At 40.9% G+C, this 16,580-nt stretch overlaps 13 protein-coding genes and 22 non-coding genes across 35 annotated transcripts, besides 2 other annotated features; 9 read left to right on the top strand and 26 right to left on the bottom strand. All coding sequences in view use genetic code 2, as the record gives it.

Moving 5' to 3' along the window:
• Positions 1-1,140: 1,140 nt before the first annotated feature.
• trnP(tgg) lies at positions 1,141-1,207 on the top strand. The gene has a single exon. It is a non-coding gene; the product is annotated as a tRNA-Pro (tRNA).
• A 3-nt stretch (positions 1,208-1,210) lies between these two features.
• trnT(tgt) lies at positions 1,211-1,278 on the bottom strand. Its single transcript has one exon. It is a non-coding gene; the product is annotated as a tRNA-Thr (tRNA).
• On the bottom strand, positions 1,279-2,418 carry CYTB (cytochrome b). Its single transcript has one exon. The coding sequence runs from the start codon at positions 2,416-2,418 to the stop codon at positions 1,279-1,281; it is 1,140 nt and encodes a 379-aa protein (YP_008080757.1).
• Positions 2,419-2,420: 2 nt separating this feature from the next.
• trnE(ttc) lies at positions 2,421-2,489 on the top strand. Its single transcript has one exon. It is a non-coding gene; the product is annotated as a tRNA-Glu (tRNA).
• Positions 2,490-3,017, top strand: ND6 (NADH dehydrogenase subunit 6). The gene has a single exon. It carries the CDS (start codon positions 2,490-2,492, stop codon positions 3,015-3,017), a length of 528 nt encoding a protein of 175 aa, YP_008080756.1.
• Positions 3,007-4,830, bottom strand: ND5 (NADH dehydrogenase subunit 5). Its single transcript has one exon. The coding sequence runs from the start codon at positions 4,828-4,830 to the stop codon at positions 3,007-3,009; it is 1,824 nt and encodes a 607-aa protein (YP_008080755.1).
• trnL1(tag) lies at positions 4,831-4,900 on the bottom strand. Its single transcript has one exon. It is a non-coding gene; the product is annotated as a tRNA-Leu (tRNA).
• Positions 4,900-4,960, bottom strand: trnS1(gct). Its single transcript has one exon. It is a non-coding gene; the product is annotated as a tRNA-Ser (tRNA).
• Positions 4,961-4,963: 3 nt separating this feature from the next.
• On the bottom strand, positions 4,964-5,032 carry trnH(gtg). Its single transcript has one exon. It is a non-coding gene; the product is annotated as a tRNA-His (tRNA).
• Positions 5,033-6,410, bottom strand: ND4 (NADH dehydrogenase subunit 4). Its single transcript has one exon. A coding segment is annotated over exon 1 (1,378 nt).
• On the bottom strand, positions 6,404-6,700 carry ND4L (NADH dehydrogenase subunit 4L). The gene has a single exon. The coding sequence runs from the start codon at positions 6,698-6,700 to the stop codon at positions 6,404-6,406; it is 297 nt and encodes a 98-aa protein (YP_008080753.1).
• A 1-nt stretch (position 6,701) lies between these two features.
• Positions 6,702-6,769, bottom strand: trnR(tcg). The gene has a single exon. It is a non-coding gene; the product is annotated as a tRNA-Arg (tRNA).
• A 1-nt stretch (position 6,770) lies between these two features.
• On the bottom strand, positions 6,771-7,116 carry ND3 (NADH dehydrogenase subunit 3). Its single transcript has one exon. A coding segment is annotated over exon 1 (346 nt).
• trnG(tcc) lies at positions 7,117-7,185 on the bottom strand. Its single transcript has one exon. It is a non-coding gene; the product is annotated as a tRNA-Gly (tRNA).
• COX3 (cytochrome c oxidase subunit III) lies at positions 7,186-7,969 on the bottom strand. Its single transcript has one exon. A coding segment is annotated over exon 1 (784 nt).
• On the bottom strand, positions 7,969-8,649 carry ATP6 (ATP synthase F0 subunit 6). Its single transcript has one exon. It carries the CDS (start codon positions 8,647-8,649, stop codon positions 7,969-7,971), a length of 681 nt encoding a protein of 226 aa, YP_008080750.1.
• On the bottom strand, positions 8,607-8,810 carry ATP8 (ATP synthase F0 subunit 8). The gene has a single exon. The coding sequence runs from the start codon at positions 8,808-8,810 to the stop codon at positions 8,607-8,609; it is 204 nt and encodes a 67-aa protein (YP_008080749.1).
• On the bottom strand, positions 8,811-8,877 carry trnK(ttt). The gene has a single exon. It is a non-coding gene; the product is annotated as a tRNA-Lys (tRNA).
• A 2-nt stretch (positions 8,878-8,879) lies between these two features.
• On the bottom strand, positions 8,880-9,563 carry COX2 (cytochrome c oxidase subunit II). Its single transcript has one exon. The coding sequence runs from the start codon at positions 9,561-9,563 to the stop codon at positions 8,880-8,882; it is 684 nt and encodes a 227-aa protein (YP_008080748.1).
• On the bottom strand, positions 9,564-9,631 carry trnD(gtc). The gene has a single exon. It is a non-coding gene; the product is annotated as a tRNA-Asp (tRNA).
• A 5-nt stretch (positions 9,632-9,636) lies between these two features.
• On the top strand, positions 9,637-9,705 carry trnS2(tga). Its single transcript has one exon. It is a non-coding gene; the product is annotated as a tRNA-Ser (tRNA).
• COX1 (cytochrome c oxidase subunit I) lies at positions 9,706-11,250 on the bottom strand. The gene has a single exon. The coding sequence runs from the start codon at positions 11,248-11,250 to the stop codon at positions 9,706-9,708; it is 1,545 nt and encodes a 514-aa protein (YP_008080747.1).
• Positions 11,251-11,255: 5 nt separating this feature from the next.
• Positions 11,256-11,322, top strand: trnY(gta). Its single transcript has one exon. It is a non-coding gene; the product is annotated as a tRNA-Tyr (tRNA).
• A 1-nt stretch (position 11,323) lies between these two features.
• Positions 11,324-11,390, top strand: trnC(gca). The gene has a single exon. It is a non-coding gene; the product is annotated as a tRNA-Cys (tRNA).
• A 33-nt stretch (positions 11,391-11,423) lies between these two features.
• trnN(gtt) lies at positions 11,424-11,496 on the top strand. The gene has a single exon. It is a non-coding gene; the product is annotated as a tRNA-Asn (tRNA).
• A 1-nt stretch (position 11,497) lies between these two features.
• On the top strand, positions 11,498-11,567 carry trnA(tgc). Its single transcript has one exon. It is a non-coding gene; the product is annotated as a tRNA-Ala (tRNA).
• A 3-nt stretch (positions 11,568-11,570) lies between these two features.
• Positions 11,571-11,639, bottom strand: trnW(tca). Its single transcript has one exon. It is a non-coding gene; the product is annotated as a tRNA-Trp (tRNA).
• Positions 11,640-11,650: 11 nt separating this feature from the next.
• ND2 (NADH dehydrogenase subunit 2) lies at positions 11,651-12,694 on the bottom strand. The gene has a single exon. The coding sequence runs from the start codon at positions 12,692-12,694 to the stop codon at positions 11,651-11,653; it is 1,044 nt and encodes a 347-aa protein (YP_008080746.1).
• Positions 12,695-12,763, bottom strand: trnM(cat). The gene has a single exon. It is a non-coding gene; the product is annotated as a tRNA-Met (tRNA).
• A 2-nt stretch (positions 12,764-12,765) lies between these two features.
• On the top strand, positions 12,766-12,836 carry trnQ(ttg). Its single transcript has one exon. It is a non-coding gene; the product is annotated as a tRNA-Gln (tRNA).
• On the bottom strand, positions 12,834-12,901 carry trnI. The gene has a single exon. It is a non-coding gene; the product is annotated as a tRNA-Ile (tRNA).
• ND1 (NADH dehydrogenase subunit 1) lies at positions 12,902-13,859 on the bottom strand. Its single transcript has one exon. A coding segment is annotated over exon 1 (958 nt).
• A 3-nt stretch (positions 13,860-13,862) lies between these two features.
• Positions 13,863-13,938, bottom strand: trnL2. The gene has a single exon. It is a non-coding gene; the product is annotated as a tRNA-Leu (tRNA).
• Positions 13,939-15,493, bottom strand: an rRNA (l-rRNA).
• Positions 15,494-15,560, bottom strand: trnV(tac). The gene has a single exon. It is a non-coding gene; the product is annotated as a tRNA-Val (tRNA).
• Positions 15,561-16,514, bottom strand: an rRNA (s-rRNA).
• Positions 16,515-16,580, bottom strand: trnF(gaa). Its single transcript has one exon. It is a non-coding gene; the product is annotated as a tRNA-Phe (tRNA).

Raw genomic sequence — 16,580 nt, 5'->3', positions numbered from 1 at the left:
TTTCTAGAAGTTCATAGAATGGGGAGAGGTTTGGGAGAAGGGAAAGGAAGGAAGGGCGGGGGAAGTTTGTGCTTGGGGTGGTAGTTCAGTACTGACATGAAGGTAAAAATGTGTGATTTACATTCTATGAAATGGGGAGAAAATGAATCTATTAACGTTTGGGCCCACAGATTTATGTGTTTGTTTCTTGTTTTTGGGGTTTGGCAGGAGATGAATCCATAATGCGCGGATATTTGGTTCGCGTAGTTAGTCTGTAGCTTTTACGGGGGGTAAGGGGGGTTTGTTAATAGATACCGTTGGTTTATCTTGCGTACGTGTGTGCGTACGTGTGTGCGTATGTGTGTGCGTATGTGTGTGCGTGCGTACGTGTGTGCGTACGCTTTAAGGTTATGTCATTCTAGCATTAAACTGAATCACAACAGAAATAATACTATGTGGCTGAAGGATATTCATTAATAAGTCCAGCTTCAATTGAATTGACTGGAGACCATGCCTGGCGGCGATGGTGAGTCACAGCATCCCCGAAAATTAAAAGATACCAAATGCATGAAACCACAGTTATGTGTGAGCATGGGCTGATTAGTCATTAGTCCATCGAGATGTCTTATTTAAGGGGAACGAGTGGGCGATCTTAGTTTGTATGGCCCTGAAGTAAGAACCAGATGTCTGATAAAGTTCCTTTATAGAAACCCCCACATTAAGATGGGCCCGGAGCGAGAAGAGGGACACCTGTCTGGCGGGTTGATGGTTTCACGGAGGATGGTAGATCAAGGGACACCTTGTGGAAGGGGATAGTCATATTGACGAGGATTTATTTGACTTTATGCGCTAATGTCTATGTAACGCATTCTATGTTTTATGTAAGGTTTGAGGTTTAGTTTGGGGGTGAATATCCGTATTGTCGAGCAGTTGAGTTGCGTAAGGTTTGGGATGTATTATGTACTTCTTAATTCTGGGTGCGTGCTTATTAGTCATGGGGGGGAGGGTTTAATGTTGATTAAACATGTAATGGTTTATGTCCTATTATACATTGTATGGGGATATACATAAGTGTATGGGGAGGTGCATTTAATGCACGATGTACATGGCATGGGTGTGGATTGCACCCGTTATTTATATATAGATGAGTCATGGCTGTTACAGGGAATAGTTTAACGAGAATTTCAGCTTTGGGTGCTGATGGTGGAGTTTGTCACTTCTTCCTTGAGGGTGTCTTTGGGAGAGTGGTGTCTCCATTCCTGGTTTACAAAACCAGAGTAATTTTTATACTACAAAGGCTCTTCATTTCAGTAGTTTGTTTTCTAGTATATTTGTTAGTGGTAGGAGAATTAGGATGGTGAGGAAGTAGGAGATGGATGCTAGTTGGCCGATGGCGATGAATGGGTATTCTACCGGTTGGCCCCCAATTCATGTGAGGATTAAAAGGTTGGCTACTAGGATTCATATGAAACACTGGCTAATAGGGCGGAATATCATACTGCGTTGGTTTGATAAGTGCAGAGTTGGGAAGAGTAATAAGATTAGGATTGAAGAGATTAGTGCTAATACTCCTCCTAGTTTGTTCGGGATTGATCGTAGGATGGCATATGCAAAAAGGAAATATCACTCGGGTTTAATGTGAGGGGGCGTGTTTAGTGGGTTGGCCGGTGTATAGTTGTCTGGGTCTCCTAGGAGGTCGGGAGAGAATAATGTCAGGGTTAAAAGGGCTAGTATTATGAGGAGTATCCCCAGGATGTCTTTAATTGTGTAGTATGGATGAAATGGGATTTTGTCTGAGTTTGGGTTAAGGCCTGATGGGTTGTTTGATCCAGTTTCGTGGAGGAATAAAAGATGGACGAGTACTAGGGCTGTGATGATGAATGGTAGGATGAAGTGGAATGCAAAAAATCGAGTTAGGGTTGCTTTGTCTACTGCGAATCCGCCTCAAATTCACTCTACGAGAGTGGGTCCGATATAAGGAATAGCTGAGAGGAGGTTTGTGATTACTGTAGCGCCTCAGAATGATATCTGTCCTCATGGTAAGACGTACCCTATGAAGGCTGTTGCCATGACCGTTAATAGTAGGATGACTCCGATGTTTCAGGTTTCTAGGAATAAGTATGATCCGTAATAAATTCCTCGCCCTACGTGGAAGTAAAGGAAGATAAAGAATATAGATGCTCCGTTAGCATGGAGGTATCGGATCAGCCAGCCGTAGTTTACGTCTCGGCAGATGTGGGTGACTGATGAGAATGCCGTGGTGGTGTCTGCGGTGTAGTGTATTGCTAGAAATAATCCGGTGATAATTTGTAAAATTAGGCATACACCCAATAAAGAGCCAAAATTCCATCAGGTTGAGATGTTGGATGGGGTTGGCAGGTCGATGAATGAGTGGTTGATTATTTTAAGTAAGGGGTGTGATTTGCGTGTATTGGTCATTAGTTCTTGTAGTTGAAGTACAACGATGGTTTTTCATATCATTGGTCATGGTTAGATTCCATGTGGGAATTATGATTTTGAATATAGTTTACATTTTTAGTGTTTTATTTATCTTAGGTTTTATTTGTTTTTCTGTAAAACCTTCACCTATTTATGGGGGATTGTCATTGGTTGTTAGTGGTGGAGTTGGGTGTGGGATTATTTTAGTTTGTGGGGGGTCATTTTTAGGGTTGTTGGTATTTTTGGTATATTTAGGGGGTATAATGGTGGTGTTTGGTTACACAGCCGCTATAGCAATAGAGCGATACCCTGATACATGGTTGTCTAGTGGAGTCGTTTGAGGTTCACTGATTTTGGGGTTTGTAGCTGAGGCTTTGTTCTTGTACGCATGGGCTAAGCTAGATGATATTGAGATAGTTGTTGAATTTTATAATATAGGGAGTTGAGTAGTGTATGATGTTGAGGGTGGAAGTGTTGGGTTTTTTAGTGAGGATCCTGCAGGGGTAGCTGCGATTTACAGTTATAATTATTGGCTGATGTTTGTAGCCGGTTGATCCATGTTTGTTGGGCTTTTTATTGCTCTCGAGCTTACTCGAAGAGGTAGGTGGTTGTTATAATAGCTAGGGTGATGGTGAGTAGGAATGATAAGAAATAAAATTTGATTAGGCCTGTTTGGTTTGAGGTTAATGAGGAAGCTGTTATTTGGGAGTTGGAGATGCTCTTAGGAATTAGTTTTTCTAGTCAGATTATATCAATTATTGATGTGGCTAAGTTTTGGCTTGTTAGAAGGTTTTTGTGTGGTTGGATTCGATGAGTGAGTGTGGTGAAATATCCTAGTAGGTTTGAAAAGTTAGATAGTTTATTTGAATAGTGGATTTTTAGGTTTAGGGTTATCGAGCTTAGTTCTATTGCGATTGTAAAGCCAAGAATGGTTGTTAGGATGGCGGAAAATTTTAGGTAAAGGGGTATGGTTATTTGTGGGATGTCTGTGGGGGTGATGTTATATGATAGGATAAACCCTGCAAAGATGCTGCCAATTGATAGTCGTTTGATGGGGTTGACTATCAGAGGGTTATTTTCGTTTATGTTTAGTTGAGGGGTTGATCGAGGATTGTTTAGCAGGGTGAAGTAGATTATTCGTGTGCTGTAGGCAGCTGTTAGTGATGTTGCGATTAGAGTTGTGAGGAGGGCTCAGGCGTTAGTGTTTGATGTACAGGCGGATTCAATGATTAGGTCTTTTGAGTAAAATCCTGTTATGAACGGCATTCCGGTTAGTGCTAGGCTTCCAATGATTAGGGATGAGGTGGTAATTGGAAGGGTTTTATATAGTCCCCCCATCTTTCGGATATCTTGCTCATCGTTTAGGTTGTGGATGATTGAGCCTGAGCATAGGAATAATATGGCTTTGAAGAAAGCGTGGGTGCAAATGTGGAGAAATGCTAGGTGTGGTTGATTGATTCCGATAGTTACTATTATTAAGCCTAGTTGGCTTGAAGTAGAAAATGCTACAATTTTTTTAATGTCGTTTTGTGTTAGAGCGCAGATAGCTGTGAATAGTGTTGTCAGGGCTCCGAGGCATAGTGAGGCAGTTAGGATATTTTGGTTATTTTGTATTAAGGGTGAAAGTCGAATGAGAAGGAAGATGCCTGCGACTACTATGGTGCTTGAATGTAGTAATGCTGATACAGGAGTGGGGCCTTCTATAGCTGATGGTAATCATGGGTGGAGGCCAAATTGTGCTGATTTTCCGGCAGCTGCAACAAGTAATCCTATTAGGGGGAGAAGGTGGGGGTGGTTTTGGGTAATGAAGATTTGTTGAAGGTCTCATGTGTTGGAGTGTAGTAGAAGTCAACATATTGATATTACTATTCCAATATCTCCGATGCGGTTGTACAGAATGGCTTGTAGTGCCGCGGTGTTCGCGTCTGTTCGTCCATGCCATCACCCGATTAGCAAGAAAGATATGATCCCTACTCCCTCTCAGCCAATGAAAAGTTGTAAGAGATTATTTGCTGATACTAAGATCATTATAGTGATTAGAAATATGAGTAGGTATTTGAAAAATTTGCTTATGTGAGGGTCTGAGTGTATATACCACAAGGAGAATTCTATAATTGATCAGGTGACGAATAGTGCTACGGATGTAAAAAGAATTGAGAAGTGGTCTATTTTTAAGTTTAGGTTTATGTGGATGGTTGGGGCAATGATTCAGTTTCAGTTGGTTGTTAAGGTTTCTTGGTTGGAGTTGAATAATATCAGGGTAGGAATGAGGCTTAGAAAGAACGATGTAGAGATAATAAGTTTTACGTAGTTGGGATAGGGAAGGGTTTTGTGTAAGTTTGTTATAGGGGTGAAGATGGGTAGTGTTAGGATAATAAGAGTGAGAATAAATGAAGAAGTGGATAGATTTATTACTTTTATTTGGAGTTGCACCAATTCTTTGATTCCTAAGACCAATGGAATACTTCTATCCTATAAAAGTAAGAAAGCCATAGTCGTTAGTTATGGTGGTTTGGAATTAGCAGTTCCAATATCCTTTCTTCTGGGTAAATAAGAAGTTTTGGTCTTCTATTGTTAGATTCACAATCTAATGTTTTTATTAAACTATAATTACAGTATAAGTTTCCCAAGATAATTTTTGGATTGAGGGTGAGGAGTAATAGAGGGATGATGTGGAGGGCTATGAGAGAGTTTTCTCGGGTGAATGTCGGTGTAATGTTGCTGATATGGTATGGTGGTTTTCCTCGTTGTGTCGTGATCAATATGAATAGGGTGTATAGGGCTGTGATAAGTATGTTGAGGCCAGTCAGGATGATAGTGAAATTAGATCAAGAGAAGGTTGATAGGATAATGAACAGTTCTCCTACTAGGTTGATAGTGGGGGGAAGGGCGAGGTTGGTTAGGCTTGATAGGATTCATCATGTTGATATAAGTGGGAGGGTTATTTGTAGGCCTCGAGCTAGTAGTATGGTTCGGCTATGGGTTCGTTCGTAGTTTGAATTTGCTAGACAGAATAGTAAGGATGATGTGAGACCGTGTGCGATTATTAGGGCAGTTGCCCCTATAAAGCTTCATGGGGTTTGGATGAGGATAGCTACGATCACCAGAGCTATGTGGCTGACGGACGAATATGCAATTAAGGATTTTAGGTCTGTTTGTCGTAAGCAAATAGAGCTGGTTATAATTATTCCTCACAGTGATAAAAGGATGAATGGATATGCTATGTAATTTGTTATAGGCTCCAAAAGTTGGGAGATTCGTATTATTCCGTAGCCCCCTAGTTTTAGGAGAATGGCTGCTAGGACTATAGAGCCTGCGATTGGGGCTTCTACATGAGCTTTGGGGAGTCATAGGTGGAGACCATATATAGGTAGTTTAATTATGAAGGCCATAGCGCATGCGATTCATAGTAGGCTGTTTGATCATGTTGAATTTAATATGTGTTTGTTATAAGGGAATAGGAGGAAATTTATTGATCCTAGTGAATTTTGTAGGTAGATTAGGGCAATTAAGAGGGGCAAGGAGCCAGCTAAGGTGTAGAATAGGAAGTATAGTCCGGCTTTTATTCGTTCCGTTTGGTTTCCTCATCGGGTGATAATGATTAGTGTGGGGATTAGGGTCGCTTCAAATAGAATATAGAATATGATTATTTCAGTAGCGGTGAAAGTTATGATTAGGGAAATTTGGAGTAAGATGAGGAGTGAGATGTATGTTTTTTTTCGGATTTCCGTCTCTTTGCTTAGGTGGTGTTGGCTGGCTATAATTATTAAGGGCAGAAGTCAGGTTGTTAAAATGAGTAAAGGGGAGGTTAATGGATCGGAGGCGAATTTTAGTGAGTGGTTTTGGTTGGTGATATCAAGTTTATTTAGGTAAGACAGACTTATCAGTGCGATTATCAGGCTATGGATTGTAGGGTTAATTCATATTATGGTGTTTTTTGATAGTCAGGTTATGGGGATTAGTATGATTGAGGGGATGATAATTTTTAGCATTGTAGTAGGTTCAAGTTTTGTACGTAGTCTAATCCGTATGTGTTTGAAATCATTACTAGTAGGGCTAGGCCAATTGCTGCTTCGCAGGCCGCGAATACTAGTAAGATTATTGGTATAGGGAAGAAGGATATATAGTGGAGGTTAAGGATGATGGTGGAACTCAGGATGAATATAGATAGTATTATTCCTTCTAGGCAGAGTAGTGACGATATGATGTGAGATCGGTAAATTATGGCTCCCAGGAATGAGATTGTAAACGCGGTAATTAGGTTTAGGGAGATTGAAGACATTTTGGTAATTATGATATGAACATAATTTAATGAGTCGAAATCATTTGTTTTTTTTTAAACTAATTACCATATTCGTCTCATTCTAGGCCTTTTTGAGATCATTCGTAAGCTAGCCCTAGCGCTAGAATTAGGATTAATCCTAGAGATATTAGAATTGTTAATTTCAGGTTTGGAGATTGGGATGCCCATGGAAGGGGAAGGAGGAGGGCGATTTCTAGGTCGAATAGGAGAAACGTGATTGCGACTAGGAAGAATTTTATGGAGAATGGTAATCGTGCGGATTCCGTAGGGTCGAATCCGCATTCATATGGGCTGGTCTTTTCTGTGTAGGTGTTTAGTTGAGGTAGTCAGAACGCGATGGTAATAAGTAGTGTGGTTAATAGGTAGTTGGATAATAGTGAGATGAGGGTGTTTATTACTTTCTTCCGTTGCATAGTCAGAATTTATTGATTGGAAGTCAATTGTATTGGTTATACTAAGAAAGTATGAGCCTCATCAGTAAATGGAGATGTATAGGAAGAGTCAGACGACGTCTACAAAATGTCAGTATCAGGCTGCAGCTTCGAACCCGAAATGGTGGTTTGATGTAAAGTGGAAGTTGAATTGTCGGAGGAGGCATACCAAGAGAAATGTTGATCCGATAATGACGTGTAGTCCGTGGAATCCTGTGGCGACGAAAAATGTGGAGCCGTATACTCCATCTGAGATAGCGAAGGAGGCCTCGAAGTACTCTGAGATTTGGAGGAGGGTAAAGTAAATGCCTAGCAAGATTGTGATAGTAAGGGCTTGAATTATTTGTTTTCGGTCTCCTTCTATGAGGCTATGATGTGATCAGGTGATTGAGACTCCTGAGGCTAGAAGGACGGATGTGTTGAGGAGTGGTACTTCCAAGGGGTTAATGGTGAAGACTCCTGTAGGGGGTCAACACCCTCCTAATTCGGGTGTAGGGGCCAGACTTGAGTGGTAGAATGCTCAGAAGAATCCTGAGAAGAAGAAGACTTCTGAGATGATAAATAATACTATTCCATAACGTAGGCCTTTTTGAACGATTGTTGTGTGGTGTCCCTGGTAGGTTCCTTCTCGTACGATGTCACGTCATCACTGATATATGGTGAGTAGGTTTGATAGCATACTTAGTAGTAGAAGGGTTTTTGAGTTGAAGTGAAATCATATGATTAATCCTGATGTAAGTAGAAGAGCTGATAGGGCTCCCGTTAGTGGTCAGGGACTTGGGTTGACTATATGGTAGGCGTGTGATTGGTGAGTCATTAAGTATTATCGTGTAGGTATAGATTGACTAGTAAAGTGAAGACATATGCTTGAATAAGTGCTACAGCGAATTCGAGAATAGTTAGAAGAAATAAAATAGTAAAGGTTGTTAGGGCTGCGGTTGGGCTGATAGGGATTAGGACTGAGGTTGCGCCTCCGATTAAGTGCATGAGCAGGTGCCCTGCGGTAATGTTAGCGGTTAGTCGAACTGCTAGTGCTACCGGTTGGATGAATAAACTGATTGTTTCGATTGCTACGAGCATTGGGATTAGTATAGCGGGAGTGCCTTGTGGGAGGAAGTGGGCTAAGGAGGCTTTTGTCTTATGGCGGAATCCTAATACGACGGTTGCGGCCCAGAGTGGGATGGCTATTCCTAGGTTTATTGATAGTTGTGTTGTTGGAGTGAAGGAGTGGGGTAGTAGGCCTAGTAGGTTGGTTGACCCGATGAATATGATCAGGGAGATTAATATTAGGGATCAAGCTCGTCCTTTATTGTTGTGGATTAGTATCATTTGTTTTAGGACTAGCTTAATTAATCATTGTTGGAATGTAGCTAAGCGGTTGTTGGTTAGTCGATTAGGTGATGGGAAGAAAATGCTTGGGAATAGGATAATGAGGGTGACGATTGGGAGGCCTGCTAGTGTTGGTGTGGCAAAAGAGGCAAATAAGTTTTCGTTCATTTTTTTTCTCAAGGTATCTCTTGTTTTTTGTATTTTAGAGGGAGTGTTTGGGGGTTAGGGTTGTATGAGTATGTTGAGATCTTTAATTGAAAGATAATGAATAGTGAGATGAGTATTGATAGGATTGTGATGAATCATGTTGCTGTGTTTAGTTGGGGCATTCATTATGGGGAAATCAATTCCCAAGTCTTTAACTTAAAAGGTTAATGCTGAGATAGCTTCATAATGGATTATAGCATTGATGAAGATCAGCTTTCGAATGATTTTAGTGGGACCATTTCTAAAACGATGGGTATAAAACTATGGTTTGATCCGCAGATTTCTGAGCACTGTCCGTAGAATAGGCCAGGTCGTAGAGATATTAGTGTTGTTTGGTTTAGTCGGCCTGGAATTGCATCTGTTTTTAGACCTAAGGATGGAACAGCTCATGAGTGGAGGACATCTTCAGACGAGATTAATATACGAATTGGAGTCTCTATTGGGAGAATTAATCGGTTGTCTACTTCTAGGAGCCGAAGTTCTCCGGGTTTCAATTCTGTTGTGGGGATTATGTATGAATCGAAGTTGAGTTCCTCGTAGTCGGTGTATTCATAGCTTCAGTATCATTGGTGTCCTATGGTTTTTACTGTTAGTAGGGGGTTATTTATTTCGTCTATTATGTAGAGGATTCGTAGTGATGGGAGTGCGATTATAATAAGGATAATTGCAGGGAGGACCGTTCAAATGGTTTCAATTTCTTGAGCATCTATTGTATTGGTGTGGGTGAGTTTCGTGGACAGTATTAGGGAGATAAGGTAGAGTACTAATGTGCTAATCAGGAATACGATTATTAGCGTGTGGTCGTGGAAGTGCAGAAGTTCTTCTATGACAGGGGAAGTAGCATCTTGAAATCCTAGTTGATAGGGATATGCCATGAAGATATATTGGGGTTTAACCAATGATTTAACTTTGACAAAGTTATGTAATGTTTTACTAATATCTTCTATTGAGAAAGTCATAGAGGCTATGGTGCTGGCTTGAAACCAGTTTTTGGGGGTTCAATTCCTTCCTTTCTTGTTAAGGGGTTTTGATAAAGGTGGGTTCTTCAAATGTGTGATATGGAGGGGGACATCCGTGTAGTCACTCTAGGTTTATTGATGTTAATTCAGTTTTTGTTACCACTCGTTTTGATGCGAAAGCTTCTCAAATCATGAAGATTATTACTATCACAGCGGTTAAAGAAATGAATGATCCTGAGGATGAAATGGCGTTCCAGAATGTGTATGCGTCAGGGTAGTCAGAATACCGTCGTGGTATTCCAGATAGCCCTAGGAAATGTTGAGGGAAGAAAGTTAGGTTTACCCCTACGAATATGATGAAGAAATGAGTTTTTGCTCATGCGTAGTTTAGGGTATAACCTGAGAATAGCGGGAATCAATGTACAAATCCACCTATAATAGCGAATACCGCTCCTATTGACAGGACGTAGTGGAAGTGTGCGACCACATAATACGTATCGTGCAATACAATGTCTAGTGAAGAGTTGGCCAGAACAATCCCGGTTAATCCTCCCACTGTGAAAAGGAAAATAAAGCCCAATGCCCATAGCATGGCTGGGGATCATTTGATATTTCCTCCGTGCAGAGTTGCTAGTCAGCTGAATACTTTTACGCCAGTTGGAATTGCGATGATTATTGTGGCTGAGGTGAAGTAGGCGCGGGTGTCAACGTCCATTCCGACAGTGAATATGTGGTGGGCTCACACGATAAATCCTAAAAAGCCAATTGATATTATTGCTCATACTATTCCTATATATCCAAAAGGTTCTTTTTTTCCAGAGTAGAATGTGACAATGTGGGAGATTATGCCGAATCCTGGAAGAATCAGGATATATACTTCAGGGTGTCCGAAAAATCAAAATAGGTGTTGATAAAGGATAGGGTCTCCGCCCCCTGCTGGGTCGAAGAAAGTAGTATTAAGGTTTCGGTCTGTTAATAATATTGTAATTCCAGCAGCTAGGACGGGCAGGGAGAGCAAGAGAAGTACAGCTGTGATTAGGACCGATCATACGAATAGTGGTGTTTGATATTGTGTTATAGCAGGTGGCTTTATGTTGATAATTGTGGTGATGAAATTAATAGCCCCTAGGATTGATGAGACTCCTGCTAGGTGTAGTGAGAAGATTGTTAAATCAACGGAGGCACCTGCATGTGCGAGGTTTCCAGCCAAAGGGGGATAAACCGTTCATCCTGTTCCTGCTCCGGCTTCAACTATTGATGATGTGAGCAATAGTAGGAATGAAGGAGGTAGAAGTCAGAAGCTTATATTATTTATTCGTGGGAAGGCTATATCAGGAGCTCCGATTATTAAGGGGACTAACCAATTTCCGAAACCTCCAATTATAATAGGCATTACTATAAAGAAGATTATGACAAATGCATGGGCGGTGACAATTACGTTGTAAATTTGGTCATCGCCTAGTAGCGTTCCCGGTTGACCCAATTCCGCTCGGATTAAAAGACTAAGTGCAGTCCCCACTATACCGGCTCAAGCACCGAATAGAAGATATAATGTGCCGATGTCTTTGTGGTTAGTGGAGAACAATCAACGGTTGATGAACATAGTTAGGTAGAGTGGCTGAGTGAGGAAGCATTAGACTGTAAATCTAAAGACAGAGGTAATCTCTTTCTACCATAGCCCTGAGGTGATTGTTCATGTTGAATTGCAAATTCAAAGGAGCAGCTTCAATCCTGCCGGGGCTTCTCCCGCCTTTTTTTTTCTTTAGGCGGGAGAAATAGATTGAAGCCAGTTGTTTAGGGTGTTTAGCTGTTAACTAAATTTTCGTGGGGTTGGAGCCCACCAGTCTAGTAAGGGCTTAGCTTAATTAAAGTTTCTGGTTTGCGTCCGGTTGATGTGGGGTTATAATCTCACAGTCCTTATTTCAGGAAATAAATAGTGATGGTATTTGCTTGGGGCTTTGAAGGCCCCCGGTCTTGTTAACCTAATTTCCTTTATTAGATGATTAGTTTAGGATGATTATAGAGGGAGTTAGTGGGATGAGTAGGGTTGATAGGGTGATTAATGATGGTAGAGCGATGATTTTTTTTGTAGGTTGGAAGTGTCATTTGGTTTTCGTGTTGTTTGTGGAAGGGAATAGGGTTAGGGATGTTGAGTAGGTTAGTTGAAGGTAGAAGTAGAGGCTGAGTAGGGCTGTGATAGATATGAATGTGGGGAGGATAATATTATTATTTTTCACTATTTCTTGGATAATAACTCATTTAGGGGAAAATCCAGTTAGGGGTGGGAGGCCTCCTAAAGATAGTAGTGGGAGGAGAATAATGATAATGATTAATGGTGAGGAGCTTCAGGCAAGGGAAAGGGAGAGGGTTGTTGAGTTGTTGTTGATGGATAAGGTGAGGAATATTGATAAGGTGAGCACGATGTAAATGATGAGGTTGAATAGTATAATTGATGGGTTGTAGATTAGTGCTGCTAGTATTCATCCCATGTGGGCAATTGATGAATATGCTAGGATTTTTCGTAATTGTGTTTGGTTTAGCCCTCCTCAGCCTCCTAGTAAGATTGATATAATTGCTGAGGTAAGGGTTAGGGATTGGTTGATCACCGGGGAGATTTGAAATAGGATGGATAAGGGCGCGATTTTTTGTCATGTTAGTAAGATTATTCCTGATTTTAGACACACTCCTTGTGTTACTTCTGGTACTCAGAAGTGGAACGGTGCGAGGCCTAGTTTTATAAGCAGGGCTAAGGTTATAATTAAAGAGGTTGTCTGGTTGTTGGTGTAGATGATTGTCCACTGTCCTGAGTGTATTACTGTGAGTAGGATAGATATGAGGAGGGCTATGGATGCAGTTGCTTGTGTTATGAAGTACTTTGTTGCTGCTTCTGTGGATCGTGGGTTTGCTTTACCTATGAGGATAGGGATGACCGCTAGTATGCTTATTTCTAGGCCGATTCATATTAGTAGTCAATGAGAGCTGAGTAGTGTGATGATCGTTCCTATAAACAGAGTTGGGTAGATTACTAAAGTTGTGGCTAGGTTTATTAGTACGGGAAGGATATAAACCAACATTTTCGGGGTATGGGCCCGATAGCTTATTTAGCTGACCTTACTATTAGGATATGGTGTATTGGTAGCACAGGGAGTTTTGAGTTCTCTGGTGTAGGTTCAATTCCTATTGTTCTAGAAATAAGAGGGTTGTTACCTCTATGCTTTACTCTATCAAAGTAACTCTTTTTCAGACATATTTCTAGATTGTTTGAGGAGGGATGCTGGATGTGATTATGGGTATGGAGATGTGTCATATGCAAAGGGCAAGGGTTAAGGGGAGAAAATTTTTTCATAGTAAGTGCATGAGTTGGTCATATCGGAATCGTGGGTATGAGGCCCGAATTCATAAGAATAGGGCGGTGAGAGAAAGTGTTTTTAGTATGAAGTTCATTGTGAATATTTCTGGGTGTAGAGGGTTGGGTATAGTGTTGATGAAAATGATTGTTGTGAGGGCATTTATTAGGATGATGTTTATGTATTCGGCTATGAAGAATAAGGCGAATGGTCCTGCGGCATATTCTACGTTAAAGCCTGAGACTAGTTCTGATTCTCCTTCGGTTAAGTCGAATGGGGCTCGGTTGGTTTCTGCTAAGGTGGAGATGAATCATATTGTGGCCAGGGGTCATGTAGGTAGTAGTAGTCAGATGTTTTTTTGGGTGTATGATAGGGTTGATAGGTTGAATGACCCGTTAAGTAATAGGATTGATAGGAGGATGATGGCAAGTGTTACTTCGTATGAGATTGTTTGGGCGACGGCTCGTAGTGCTCCAAACAATGCGTATTTGGAGTTTGATGCTCATCCGGATCAGAGGATAGAGTATACTGCTAGGCTTGATGTAGCTAGAATGAATAGTGCTCCTAGGTTTATATTAATTAAAGGGTGTGGTATAGGTATGGGGATTCATAGTGAGAGTGCTAGTGTCAGGGCTAGTGTGGGAGCAATGGTGAATAAGACAATTGATGACGTTGAGGGATGTACCGGTTCTTTGATGAATAGTTTTAGGGCATCCGCGATTGGTTGGAGAATTCCGTATGGGCCGACGATGTTTGGGCCTTTGCGTAGTTGTATATAACCTAGGATTTTTCGTTCTATTAAGGTTAGAAATGCTATGGCTAGTAAGATGGGAATGATGAGGGTGAGGAAGTTGATTATGAACATTGGTGTTAAGGAGAGGAGTTGAACCTCTGGGTGTAAAGTCTTAAGTTTTATGCAATTTACCGGGCTCTGCCACCTTAACGAACCCTTGTCTAGGGTAGCTTGGGGAATAGTTTGTGAATTAATATTATATCATTCTTTGACTATTAAGGCGTGATAGGTCAATTGGCTTCATTTCCCTTGTCCTTTCGTACTGGGGGGAATTTAGAATAGATAGAAACCGACCTGGATTGCTCCGGTCTGAACTCAGATCACGTAGGACTTTAATCGTTGAACAAACGAACCTTTAATAGCTGCTGCACCATTTGGATGTCCTGATCCAACATCGAGGTCGTAAACCCTATTGTCGATATGAACTCTAGAATAGGATTGCGCTGTTATCCCTAGGGTAACTTGGTCCGTTGATCAAGTTTATTTGGGTCAATTTATGATAGGAACTTTGGCTTGTTGGGCCTGAGTTATTATCATTCGGAGGTTTTGTTATTCTCCGAGGTCACCCCAACCAAAATCTCTAGTACATGTGCTGTGTTTTTGTATTCTTTTTGAATTTTGGTTACTAGTGGTGTATTAGGAGATTAAAGCTCCATAGGGTCTTCTCGTCTTATTTTTTAATTCCCGCCTCTTCACGGGAAGGTCAATTTCACTGACTGAAAGCAAGAGACAGTTAAACCCTCGTCTTGCCGTTCATACAAGTCCTTATTTAAAGAACAAATGATTATGCTACCTTTGCACGGTCAGGATACCGCGGCCGTTGAACAGTGTGTCACTGGGCAGGCAGTGCCTCTAATATTTGTCATGCTAGAGGTGATGTTTTTGGTAAACAGGCGGGGCTTGTTTTGCCGAGTTCCTTTTGCTTGTTTTAGTCTTTCCTTTATGCACTCCTGTGTTGGGTTAACAGTATTGATTAATAAGGATCTAGTGGGTGTTTTGTTTTATTAGGTTGTTAATCAATTGGGTTGTGTTGTTGTAGGCTTGTGCAAGGAGAGTATACTCTCGTTACTAATATTAACATTATCTCTTCTATGTGTCTATAGATTAATCCAATTGTTAGTCCAGGGATTTATTAGGGCTTGTGGAATTGGGTGGGTTGTTTTAGTTGAGCTTGAACGCTTTCTTAATTGGTGGCTGCTTTTAAGCCAACTTAAGGGGATTTTGGTTGTTTATCCTCTGGTTCAGGTTGTATCCTTTTTTAAAGAGCTGTCCCTCTTTAAATTAACATTTAAGTCTTCATTAAAGTTGCTATTATTTTTGGAAGACTTAAAGTTGAACTAAAATTCTTATTTGGATAACCAGCTATCTCCAGGCTCGATAGGCTTTTCACCTCTACTTTCAAATCTTCTCACTATTTTGCCACATAGACGAGTTTGCTCTTTAAGCTGTTCGAAAGTAGCTCGTCTGGCTTCGGGGGATTTGGCTGAAGTTCTCTGTGTCAAATTATTTCTAGTTAATTCATTATGCAAAAGGTAGTAGGGGTAATCTATGCTGTTTTTTACTTTTATTTTCTCTTTCATCTTTCCCTTGCGGTACTATCTCTATAGCGCTTGAAAGAATTTCTATCACCTATACTTTAGTTTGTGAATGTTTTGTTCTAGGGGAAAGGTGTTTTTGTGTTGGGGAAGTGTCAGGCTAGGTTTAGTTCAAAGCGGTCATTTTTTGAAATCTTTCGGGTGTAGGCCGAGTGCTTTAGTTTAAGCTACGCTTTGTTCTTCCAAGCACACTTTCCAGTACGCTTACCTTGTTACGACTTGTCTCCTCTTGTACGGTGTTTGGTGGTTTGTGTTCACCAGTTGAGGTATTTGAGGAGGGTGACGGGCGGTGTGTACGTGCTTCATGGCCTGGTTCAACTAAGCTCTCTATTCTTAATTTACTGCTAAATCCTCCTTAGATCTCTAAGTTTCATAGTGACTGTCGTTAATTAATTTTCTTGGTAAGAAAATGTGGCCCATTTCTTTCCACTTCATGGGCTACACCTTGACCTAACGTTTTTATGGGGATTATTGTGCTTACTTTTGTTCCATGTAGGGGTTTGCTGAAGATGGCGGTATATAGGCTGTATTAGCAAGAAGTGGTAAGGTTGATCGGGGTTTATCGATTATAGAACAGGCCCCTCTAGGTGGATATAAAGCACCGCCAAGTCCTTTGAGTTTTAAGCTGTTGCTAGTAGTTCTCTGGCGAAAACTTTTGTTGTGGAGTTTTTATGTTTATGGCTAAGCATAGTGGGGTATCTAATCCCAGTTTGGGTCGTAGCTTTCGTGTGTTCAGATGGGTTAAGATTACTTTCGTTTGTTGGGTTTACTTTTATTTAGAGTCTTTTACAACTTAAATAAAGTTTAATCTTATTGTTTATTGTTCTAAAACACTCTATACGCCGGAGGTTTATTAGTTCGGGTTAATCGTATGACCGCGGTGGCTGGCACGAGATTTACCAACCCTGGTGTGTTGCGTAACTTAGTCAAACTTTCGTTTATTGCTTAAGTTTAATTACTGCTGTGTCCCGTGGGGGTGTGGTTTTACAAGGTGTTGTGGGCTACTGGTGAGTGCACCTGATACCTGTTCCTTTTGATCTTGAGAGATTTTAAGGACATTCTCACTGGATTGGGGAGCCTTGCATGTATAATTTCGCATATAACTAATAAAAAAGCTAGGACCAAACTTTTGTGTTTATGGAGTTGGAAACTCATCTAGGCATTTTCAGTGCCTTGCTTTGTTATAAGCTACATTAAC

The sequence above is a fragment of the mitochondrial genome of Chinchilla lanigera, assembly GCF_000276665.1.
Source record: "Chinchilla lanigera mitochondrion, complete genome".
Lineage (NCBI taxonomy): Eukaryota > Metazoa > Chordata > Mammalia > Rodentia > Chinchillidae > Chinchilla > Chinchilla lanigera.
Note: the sequence above shows the minus strand (reverse complement) of the source record. Positions and strands in the feature narration are given on the sequence as shown.